Source organism: Crocuta crocuta, unplaced genomic scaffold, assembly GCF_008692635.1.
Source record: "Crocuta crocuta isolate KB4526 unplaced genomic scaffold, BGI_CrCroc_1.0 scaffold13, whole genome shotgun sequence".
In the NCBI taxonomy this organism is placed as follows: domain Eukaryota; kingdom Metazoa; phylum Chordata; class Mammalia; order Carnivora; family Hyaenidae; genus Crocuta; species Crocuta crocuta.
In genome coordinates, this window is record NW_027530007.1 from 1,703,910 (window position 1) to 1,715,319 (window position 11,410).

At 62.8% G+C, this 11,410-nt stretch overlaps 1 protein-coding gene across 1 annotated transcript in view; it reads left to right on the plus strand.

Moving 5' to 3' along the window:
• CASZ1 (castor zinc finger 1) overlaps positions 1-11,410 on the plus strand; it is a 53,638-nt gene that overhangs the window by 40,112 nt on the left and 2,116 nt on the right. The window contains 8 exon segments of the mRNA XM_077763964.1: positions 1,210-1,364; positions 1,469-1,591; positions 2,539-2,868; positions 4,394-4,592; positions 5,374-5,545; positions 7,346-7,497; positions 7,628-7,769; positions 10,344-11,077. Coding sequence (XP_077620090.1) covers positions 1,210-1,364; positions 1,469-1,591; positions 2,539-2,868; positions 4,394-4,592; positions 5,374-5,545; positions 7,346-7,497; positions 7,628-7,769; positions 10,344-11,077 — 2,007 coding nt within the window.

Consider the following 11,410-nt stretch of genomic DNA (forward strand, 5'->3'; position numbering starts at 1 on the left):
CTCTAATAAGATGAGTTTGTACCATTTAAATTTTGAGGCCATTTTTCATCGGATATAATTTCAGAGCCACTGCTTACAAATTAATTTAATGAACTGGCTGAAGAAATATATTCCAGCCTCTGACACCCTTTTTTTCCCTTCAGATGGAGGGCTCCAAAAGCTTTTCCAGAGCCCTTTAACTTCTTTCCCTTTCAGTTATTAATTTTATTTATTTATTTTATATATTTTTTGTTTGTTTAAAAAGGGGGTGGGGGAGGGGCGCTAAAGTGGGAGCAAAGCATCAATTTCCACTTTTCGGGTTGAGTAATGGTCTCGGACGCCTTCTGCAGAGGTCGCTCTAGAATATTTATTTTAAATAATGCAGGGTCTTTGTAAATTATACATCATCTCAAATATATTTCCCCCCTTCACATGATAAATTTGACTACAGCAAGATTAATTTGGTTACCATACACAAGTGACTGCTCGGGGAGCTGGGCCTGGGCCGGACCTCACGGGTGGGGCTCCCCGCTGGGCCCTTGGCAGGGAAGGGGCCTCCCGCCGCCCTCTGCCCTCTGCCACTGGCTCCCCCCCCCCCCCCCCCCCCCCCCCCCCCCNGCCCCCCACCTTCCCTCTCTCCCTCCTTGCTCTCCCGCTCTACGTCTCCCTTCGCAGGGGCTCGCTGGCCCCTGCACCCCGTCCCTCCTTCCTGTTGGAGCCCCACGCCCCATGTGGGTCACGCCTTCACACGGGCTCCCCCTCGCCACCCTCCCTCCTGGCCCAGCAACCGTGAGGCATCTCTGTCTCACCCCCTGAGCCTCCCTCCCTCCCTCTCTGTTCCTCCTTTGTGTGCCTTCTCTTGTTCTCAAGGAATTCATAGGGGATCCCCCTCCTCCTCCTCCTGTACTTCTTTTGAAAATCTGGCAGGAAAATAACCAGGGAGCCACAAAGTCTGGGGAAAGCTGGTCTGGTGTGTGCCCAGAGTCCCGGCCTTAGCTTGAGTGATGGATCTCAGCACCACAGGGTTTGTGTGGAGGAGCCGTGGCATCTCCACGTTGCCTGTGGCAGCACCATTCACAGCGGGCTCACCTGCGGCCAGAGCTGTGTAGGGCCAGGCACCCTCTCCCCTCCACTGCTCTAGTGCACTGCGAGAGGTCCGAGTGGCCCAGAGCCGCTGCTGCTCCCATGGCGGCCAGCCAGCCCCAAGCACGGGCCCTGTTCTCTTTGCAGATGTCTCAGGGCAACCCCAACCTTGGTGGCCTGTTGAACATCAAGACAGAAGCGGAGGGCAGCCCCGCCGTGGAGGCCTCGCCTTTCCTGGGCAAGGCCGTGAAGGCGCTGGTTCAGGAGAAGCTGTCCGAGCCCTGGAAGGTGTACCTTCGAAGGTGAGGGGCTTCCTGGCAGAGCAAAGGAGCAGGAAGGGCCACGCCCACCCGTCGTGGTGTCCCGTGCCCCAGGGTCTCCTCTGACCACCGCTTCCTCTGGCCAGGTTTGGCACCAAGGACTTCTGTGATGCCCAGTGTGACTTCCTTCACAAGGCACACTTCCACTGCGTGGTGGAGGAGTGCGGAGCGCTTTTCAGCACCCTGGACGGGGCCATCAAGCATGCCAAGTGAGTGGGGGGCCCCAGGGCCCAGGGAAACCTAGCCTCTTTCATCCCAGCCTGGCTCCAGGCTGCGTGGGCTTGCAGGCTGCCAGGGTCTCTAGCTGCCTTCCAAACTGGCCCCGTGTGCTGCTCCCACCAGAACTCAGAAAGAGCTGAGCTGGTTTCTTAAAAGATACTGCCTGAAAAAGGTGGGCTTCTCCATCCTTCTACCTGCTCAGCCCTCCAGCCGGGTCCTCTGAGCCTTTCCAGGCCCCACCTAGAGACCCTCAGCAGCTGCTTCTGCCTGCCCCCCGCCCCCGCCCAGTGTGGCCGGCAGCTCGGCCACAGATGTTCCCTGTGAAGCCAGCTGGAGAGACCCTGCCCTGACCCAGGCAGGGACCCTAGGTGAAGGCCTTTCCAAGCCACAGTATTGCATCTGTAGATTCTCTTTGACCTAAAAATAATGAAATTAATTTGTAAACCCATTGAACTGAAAAGCAGCAGGCCAGCCACCTCTTGTAATTGAACCCAGAACTCACAGACATTTAACACAGACCTTGGCCACTGCTGGGCCCCAGCTCGGGCTCTGCTCACTGTTCAGGCAGCTGTAGCTGCTAGTCTGCAGAAGAGCTATCTCCAAAGGCCGAGCAAGACCCACCTTCAATTCTCAGGGCAGATTCTGGAAGCACAGACTTCTTCGTGCGCCCTCCCTGTCTCCTGCTGTGCATAGGAAGGGGCTAGCGACAGACACAACAGGAAGACATAGCGAGGGCCGAGCCAGGAGCCCAAGTTCAGAACCAGAGGACACAGCTGTTTGTTCTCAGTCCTTCCCTCCTGGTGGCATCACACCTGGTGCTGGGGACTAGGGGGGGACACTGGCCCCCTAGGCTTGTGATGGGGTCACACCCAGGGAAAGGCTACCTGTGCAGGGCCCTCTTGCTCCCCACCTGAGCCACCGTTTCTGCCTGTTGCAGCTTCCACTTCCGGACAGAGGGAGGAGCAGTGAAGGGAAACCCAGAGGCTCCCTTCCCCACCTCAGCTGCGGAGACCAAACCTGCCTTGGCCCCCTCGTCCCCTCCAGCGCCTCCTGTCACCACAGCCTCTCTGGAGGGTCCCACTCCCAGCCCGGCGGCCGTGCCCTCCACCCCCACGCTGCTTGCCTGGAAACAGCTGGCCTCCACCATCCCCCAGATGCCTCAGATTCCAGCGTCAGTGCCTCACCTGCCCACTTCGCCCTTGGCAACGACTTCTCTAGAAAACGCCAAGCCCCAGGTCAAACCCGGATTCCTCCAGTTCCAGGAGAAGTGAGTCCCTCGACGAGCCGGGAGTCCCGTGTCCCCCGCGTGTCTCGGGAGTAGGTGCTAGCAAGGGCGGCCGAGGACGCCCTGCTCCTCACCTTGCAGTGGGCCCGGGCTGTCCCCAGCCTCTCTGGGACACGGTCATCGGACGCTGTCCTTCTAGCCAAAGATGCCGCGGCTCTGGCCTCGCTGCCTGTTCCCCGAGCGGGACGCCAGGGTGGGAGAAGGAGGAGGTGGTGGTGGCGGCGGCCGCTGTTCCAGAGGGGCAGTGTTGGTGCCGTGAGGACCAGCTTAGGTGGGCTGGGCAAGGAAGGCCGCGTCTCACTCTGGGCCTCCTTGTTGGACTCTGTGACTCGCGCAGGCGGCTGAGTCTCTGCAGGAGAAGCGAAGTCATGGGCCGAGGTGGGGGGGTGGGGGTAGGCGCCCCCTGCAGGCCCGCCCCCGTTTGCACGGTGGTCTGAGCTCTCAGGGGTGGAAGGGACCTTCCTCACTGGATGGTGGTGGCGCCTTGCGGCGAGAACGGTGACTTTGTATCTTTATGTGTGCGGCTTCCTGTTCTCAATAAAAGTAATAAATTGGATGTGAACGTGTACCGCCTGAGTGGCAGCTGTCCCCCCTCTCTGGGCACCTGGGGCCGGGCCTCTGGCGTGGAAGGGGACCTGCATTCCTCTCCGTTCCTCCCCGAGCTCCCCTTCTTCCGTTCCACCTCCCCACAGCGGCAGGCCTCTTAGTTTCGCCAGTGTGGCCGGATTCCGGCCCTGGGGCCACCTTGGGGGCAGCCGTGGTGCCAGCCAGGGCAGAAGGCAGGGGCACGGCATCCTCCACCCCTGTCTGCAGCCCAGGAGGCAGGCTGTGGGGCAGGGCTGCTGCTCTCAGGGCAGGCTGGCATGGGGGCTCAGCCCAGCACCCCTCCCGCCCCCGAGCACCACCACTCAGCAAGCTGGTGAGGTTCTCTGAGTGGGCGGGAGCCCCGAGCCCCGGCCTGACCCTGGGGCCCCCAGCAGCTGTGCGCCTCAGCAGGACCTGACACCAGGCACACACTCCCCCTAGCCAGGGCCCTGAGGGAGCAGAGCTTCCGGGTAGGGCTGCCCACCCATCTGCACCCTGTCAGTCAGCCACACCCAGGGCAGTGCCTGTGCCATGCCAGCTAGGCACTTGCTGGCACCCGCCAGGGCTGGCAGCGCCATCTCTCATTTTCGTATCCAAGAGGTTATTGCAGCCGCCTTATCTATAATCCTGAGGTGTGGCCGTGGAAACTACATGTCCCAGCATGCAATGCTCCGGGCAGGCTGCACACTGCAACCCTTTCTGCACCAGCCGAGCTCCAAAAAGAAGGCAGGAGTGCATGCTGGGATCTGTAGTCTCCTCTGGCCGAGTCCACTTGTGGAGCAGGAGGGCAGCCCCAGGGGCCACTCCCTGGGCCGCATCACAGGGAATTAGGGAGCAGAGCCCCAGCATGACCAATGTCAGGGTGTCGGCGGGGAGGGCTCCGGGAACGCCAGTGACCTTCTGGGCTGTGGTTTCATTCCAGCGATCCTTGCCTCGCGACGGACTGCAAGTACGCCAACAAGTTCCACTTCCACTGTCTCTTCGGCAACTGCAAGTATGTCTGTAAAACCTCGGGCAAGGCCGAGTCCCACTGCCTGGACCACATCAACCCCAACAACAACCTGGTGAACGTGCGAGACCAGTTTGCGTACTACTCACTCCAGTGTCTCTGTCCCAACCAGGTCAGTCCCGGGGACAGGTGGGGGTGGGGGCCCGGGGTGGGGGGACAGGGAGGCGGCAGGGTCCCGACTGGCTCCTCCCGGCAGGGATTCGTTCCATCTCTCACGCCCGTTTTGAATTGGCCTCGTCCAGGCTCCGGAAAGGGCACTGTCTGCCCCCGGGCCCCTGGAGGCCCCTGGGCAGGGGTCCAGAGTTGGTGAGGGCTGTCATTTCATCCTGACCCTCCGCGGTGGCCCCAGGCTGGGCAGCCACTGTGCACCTGGCATCATTCTGCCCATCCTGGAACTATGCACCCTTTCCCCAGAGGCCCAGAATTTTAAAATAGGCCCAGCGGACAGCTAGAGATTGAACTGCCCGTGCCCCATAGAGGAAGGGCAGATCAAGTTCGCCGTAAAGGCCTACCCCGAAACTGGTAGGGGCTGTTTGGCAGAACGCCTTGAGAAGGATCCTGATCCTAGAGCTGGGCACTCCAGAGAAGAGTGCTAGGCCAGATTAGTGATGTCTGCTGAAGCCCCAGCCTCCAGAGAGGATGCTGGGATAGATTAGTGATGTCTGCTCTGGGTGTGGAATTAGAGATGGGTGGCACGATTACCAGGAAGGATATTTCAGTCCGATTACAAAAGGCACGTTCCACTTTTTTAATACATGAAAGGCCTGTACCCAGTTGTGTTTTCTGACTTGAGCACGGAAGGGCAAATGGCCTGCCAAGCCCAGAGCCATGGGCCAGGTGGGAGCTCAGAGAAGCGGTCAGCCTGGCCGTGACCCTCCTGTCCCTCCTGGCAGCACTGCGAGTTCCGGATGCGTGGACACTACCACTGCCTCCGGACCGGCTGCTACTTTGTGACCAACATCACCACCAAGTTGCCGTGGCACATAAAGAAGCATGAGAAAGCTGAGCGGCGGGCAGCCAACGGATTCAAGTACTTCACCAAGCGTGAGGAGTGTGGCAGGCTAGGTACTGAAGGCCGGGGTCGGGGGCAGAGACCCGCAGCAGGCAGCAGGGTTGTGGCTCTGGCCCCTGAGGCCCTGGTGGCCCGGGCCAGCTTTCCTGGGACCCACCTCTTATCCCTGCACATCAGACTCTGTGTTTTGTTAAAAACGCCGTTGATGTCACCAGGCATCATCAAACAGGGGAAACTGTCAAAATACAGAGAGCCCAGGAAAAGGGGTGAGAGTGACTCAGAGTGCCCCGCCTACCTCTGGGGAAAACGCCTGGGGCCTCGTCATCCAAGTCAGGCCCTGGACTCGGTGCTCCTTCCTGTTCTCTCGAGAGGGCGGGCCAATATCATAGGAGCCCCTGAAGTTCCTTGCTCTGGATCTCTTTCCATGGCTCTGACTACAAGGGCTTTGCCCAGGATGGACCCTGGTTCCTTTGCTCATTCAGCAGATGCCTATCAGGGACAGCGGTGCTCAGGGCTCCGTGCTATTACCGGAAGTGGGGGGTGGGGGGGAGCTCAGGGTTTTGAGTATCTGCGCTGGCCAGCACGGTGCTCGGTGGTGGGGATCTGGTGGGATGAGCAGGTATGCTGTAGGTCAGCCCAGAGCATCTGTGACCTGGTGCGACCCAGAAGGAGGTGGCCATGGGGCTGGGAAGGAGGCTGCAGATGGCTCTGAGCTTCGCAGCAGACGCCAGGGAGCTGAGTCTGCTGCTGTTGAGAGCTGGTCCCGCGGCAGGGAGGCCACCCAGGGCCCCGGACCCGGCCTCCCGAGGAGCTGCCTGGCGCCAGCTTGCCCTGGGGATGCCTTCAGGCCGGGTGGGGGTGGGGGGCGCAGAGCCCACCCACCTGCCTCAGGATGGAGCCACACACTCGCAGGCCTGCAGATGTGGGGTAGGAATCTGCCAGGGAAAAAACTGGAAACTGGAAGGCAGGTGGCGGCCAGGCAGGCCAGGCACAGACAGCTGGGCTGCAGGCCAGGCCTGTTGTGACTCAGGTGGTCATAGCAGCAGGGCCTTGGGGGAGCAGAGGTGGGGCCTCGCGGCTGCTGCACACCGGCCCCTCTGCGGGGTAGGGGTGAGATACTCAGAGCAACTGCCAGAAAAGACAGGAAACAAACCTTTCTTTCAAGCATTAATTCAAGAAGAATTCATGGCCTGAGAGAGGGTTGGTAACCATGACAACAGATGTCAACATTTGGTGGCCTGTGCCGTCCTTGGGCTCAGTTTACAGGGGTCAGGGTATTCTGTAGTTGTCGGTATTTACTCAACTTTGGGTGTTTTTGGTGGTAGTTGGGGCCAAACAAAGCTGGGGGATGATAGAAGACACCTGGCCAGCCCCGGCGCCATGGCAACGGGCAGGCCCTCACCTGCCCTTTGCTGACACGGTTGCAGTCTCGCCCGCTCTGTTTGTTCTCAGCCCAGAGCGACGCGGAGGTGGGCGGGGGCGGGGCAGAGGTCTACACAGGTCTGGGGGCAGGCCCCCCGGGCTCCCCAGAGATGTGGAGACAAGTGGCTTGCCTGGAGGGGGATGACCTGGCGGACAGGTCAGTAGGGTCTCTCACCCTGGAGCCCCGGGACCCCCTCAGTGCAAGGGGCATGGGATGGGACCCTGCCTGGCCACTGAGGCCAGAGGGGGTGCGCCCAGGCTTTGGCCAGCCTCAGGGCCTAGGACCCCCTCCCCCTGGGAGTGGGGAATGCCACTGTGGGGCATGCGTCCCCTCCCCAGATGCCGCCATCTGCCTTGCCCTGAAGGCGCGGTGGGTGCCCTGTGCACGGCCGGGGGCAGGAAACTCACGGCCCGCGGGGCTGTGTCCGCAGGCTGCAAGTACAACCAGGTGAACAGCCACTTCCACTGCATCCGGGAAGGCTGCCAGTTCTCCTTCCTCCTCAAGCACCAGATGACCTCCCACGCCCGGAAACACATGCGGAGGATGCTGGGCAAGAACTTCGATCGCGTGCCCCCCTCCCAGGTGAGTGCCAGGGCGCCAAGAGGGCGTCCCCCCGTCCCGCCCGGAGGGATAGCCTGCCCTCTGTGCGCAGCACAGCGCCGCCCCCCCCCCACCGGCCCAACTTCCTCAGGGCACCCCCTCTTCCTCTCAGGGCCCCCCGAGCCTGATGGACACGGAGCCAGACGAGTACATGGATTACACGGGCTGCAGCCCGGGCGCCGTGTCCTCTGAGTCGCCCACCATGGACCGGAGCTGCTCCAGCACCCCCGTGGGCAACGAGAGCACGGCGCCAGGTGAGCGCGGGGCGGGGCGGCGAGCAGGCCAGGAGGAGACTTCGGGGGCCGGACGCTCCCGGCCCAAGGCGCCGCAGGGTCCGTCTCAGGACTGGAGGTTCATGGTCAAGCGGCCTCGAAGGACAGAGGCGGCCTCAGTGTGTGGCAGGGCCAGCTGGTCTGGGGGACGCTGAGGGCCCCCTCCTGCCTGCACTCAGCCCTCGGCTGCGGTTTCCCGGAGAGGAGCCGGGCTGGTCCTCGGTGGGCGCCCCGGCTCAGAGCAGCCGAGCCCCCAGCCGGAAGGGCAGGGGGGGCCGGGGACCTGCCAGGGCCCAGGGCCCGGGCACGCGGCCTCTCTTCTGGCCCTTCTGCCATCGTCCCGAAGCTCGGGCCCTGGACCCCAAACTGGGGTCCCACCAGGGCCGGGCTCTGCCGCAGGCCCTCTCTGAGCCCCCCCACTGCCCCNCCTTCCCCACTCTTCTCTTGTGACGCTTCTCTGCTCGTCATCTGTCCACGTGTTTTCATATCATACTTGCTTCTGCCATTGGGTTTCTCATTTTGGTTCTTTTTTTTGTTTGTTTTTTTCTTTGTTTTCGTTTTCTTTTTTTTTTTTTTTTTTTTTTTTTTTTTTTCTTTTTTTTTTTTTTTTTTTTTTTTTTTTCTGCTTTTCTCCACCCTCTCCAGGCTGCCCGGCTCCTCCTCCTCCTCCTCTTCCTCCTCCTGCTGCCGCTGGCGACGAGGCTGCCCCCGTGGCTCCGCAGCCCCCACTGACCCCATCCTTCTCAGCGGCCGTGCTCCGGGCGCCCCTCCCCTCCCTCCCATGCCTCTTTTCTCCGCCCTGTCTCTCATACTCTCTGCTCAGTGCCACTCTTGGAGCCACCCGGGGCCTGGGCCACCCAGTCAGCAGCCCGCCCCGCCTCCCGCCCGCCACTGCCACTGCATCTCCAGTAAAAAGTGACGTCCCCCTAGTTCAGGACGCTGCAGGTAACTCGCACATGCCTTCTCGCCAGTGTGTGTCACCTCCGCTGACCTGCGAGGCCGTGGTCCGGGACCAGACCTTTCCCTGTGGCCTGCTGGGGCCAGGACAGGGCCCCCCTGCGTCCCTCACAGCCCAGCACCCCACAAAACCAGATGTCCCCTCGACTCCTGCTCACCATTGGGGCCCAGCAGGGCCCTGACACCGGCCCGACCCCCCGGCCCTGGAGCCAAGCAGGAAGAGGGAGTCGCTGTGGCCCAGGGCCCGGGCAGTGCTCAATGGCAGGGGTGCCTCTGGGTCCCACCCCCACCCCCTCACCCCTGCATATCAGATGCCCCGCAGGGCTGGGACCTGCCTGCCCCTCCCCTTGGTGTGGTCATCACCCCGGCCCCGCACCTTCTTCCTTCACTCATTTTTGCCTCCCGTTCTGCTGAGTGCCAGGCCAGCCCTGTGCCAGACCCGGGGGTACGGCAGAAAGGTCTCCCTTCTGGAATTCTTCCCGTGGAAAGCAGTCACTGGCATAACCGCACAGAGCCCTGGGCCCTCAGACCCAAAGCAGCCACTTCTCTCTCACCCAGATCTCCAGGCCCCACACCCTCCCGTGTCCTGCGCCGCACACCCCGCACCGTTCCCGCCCCCGGTTTCTCTTGACCTGCGGGGGTGGGGTGCCTGGTCTGTTCCCTAAATGGATGACGTAGCACAGTGGTGCCGTGGAGGCCGGGCATTCTGGGCGGGTTCAGGGCTGGCAGAGCAGGTCACCCACACGGGAGAAGCCCGGAGAATGCCCACCCTCAACCCTGGGTAGGGCCAGCCCCTGAAGGTTTCTCTCTTTGGAGCCGGGAGTGCCAGGGTCGCTGCCCCTCGAGCCACGGCGGCAGGGCCCAGAAAGGGGGTGACAATTAAAACTGCTCTCAGGCAGCCCTGGTAATGGACCACCCTGGGTCCAAGGCGGCAGTTGGGTCTGGTCGGGAGGGCACAGATGGGAACCTCAGACCTGCCCTCTCCTGGCTCACTGCGGGCAGAAGACCCCAACCAGACTTCAAAGAAGCTTCGGGTACCAAGGGGAAGGTGTCCCTCAGGGCAGGGAGTTACAACTCCAAACAGCCCCGGGGCACAGGGCATCCCTGCGGGGAAGTAGGCGGGTCCCCTGTGCAGACAGGTGGGCAGCCGGGGAAACGGGTTAGCCGCCGGGAGAAGGAGCCCGCCTGTCCCTCATTAGAGGCGGGAGTGTGATGGCGTCCTGGCGTGCGTCCAACCTGGGCAATTACACTCCCCGACCTAGATTCCCCCTCAGCTTCAATTAGCGCCAGGACGCGTCCTCACTTCCCACCCAGACTGGCCAGGGAGCGGCCACCACATCCCCCGGGCCGCTGGCTCTGCCGCACGAGGGGCGGATGCCTGTGTGGTCGTCCGTCCTGCAGACACGGGATGACGCAAGGGAAAGCCTGGGGCTCCCTGGCTCTGCTGGGGAAGGGCAGTGGGCGAGGCCCCCCCGAGTGTCGGGAAGCCAACCCCCCTGCGCTCCCGTCCGACCACCGGGCGGGACCGGGGACCCTGCGTGGGTGTGATCCTGGGAAAGGCGACCCCGTGCACACTGACCTCCCCCGGCCCCTCCGCAGGGAACACCATCTCCATGCCCACGGCCTCTGGCGCCAAAAAGCGTTTCTGGATCATCGAGGACATGTCGCCGTTCGGCAAGAGGCGCAAGACGGCCTCCTCGCGCAAGATGCTGGACGAGGGCATGATGCTGGAGGGCTTCCGGCGCTTCGACCTCTATGAGGACTGCAGGGACCCGACCTGCCAGTTCTCGCTCAAGGTCACGCACTATCACTGCACGCGGGAGAACTGCGGCTACAAGTTCTGCGGCCGCACGCACATGTACAAGCACGCGCAGCACCATGACCGCGTGGACAACCTCGTGCTGGACGACTTCAAGCGCTTCAAGGCGTCGCTCAGCTGCCACTTCGCCGACTGCCCCTTCTCGGGCTCCAGCACGCACTTCCACTGCCTGCGCTGCCGCTTCCGCTGCACCGACAGCACCAAGGTCACGGCGCACCGCAAGCACCACGGCAAGCAGGACGTGATCAGCGCGGCGGGCTTCTGCCAGTTCAGCTCGAGCGCCGACTGCGCCGTGCCCGACTGCAAGTACAAGCTCAAGTGCTCGCACTTCCACTGCACCTACCCGGGCTGCCGCCACACGGTCGTGGGCATGTCGCAGATGGACTCGCACAAGCGCAAGCACGACAAGNGATCGCACCCGGGGCCGGCGTGGGGAGGCGCTCCGGGCTGGGGGCGGCCCCGCTGGTGCTTCCGGACCCCGAGTCCGTCTCAGGACAGAGGCGGGGGCCTCCCTGTGGGGCTCGGGGCCGCCCCCCCNCCCGCGCGCCCCTCCCCGCGGTCGGACCCTGGGCCCCGCGACCACGCCGGTGGGATTCCTCATTGCTCAGGAATGGGAAGGGCGCTGGGGGTCACCGCGACCCCCACCCCGAACCCCCAGAGGCGGGCCCGGGTTGCGTCTGGCAGGGCCTCCCCATTCATGCAGCTAAGATCCTCCCTCCTGGCCCTGGGGGGCGGGGGAGGGCGGGCCAGAGGCGCCAGCGCCAGCGACACTGCAGGGACCGCGGAGGAAACCTCACGGAATTGGCAGACCGGGGCACCGCCCCCACCCCCCTCCGCTGGGACCGAA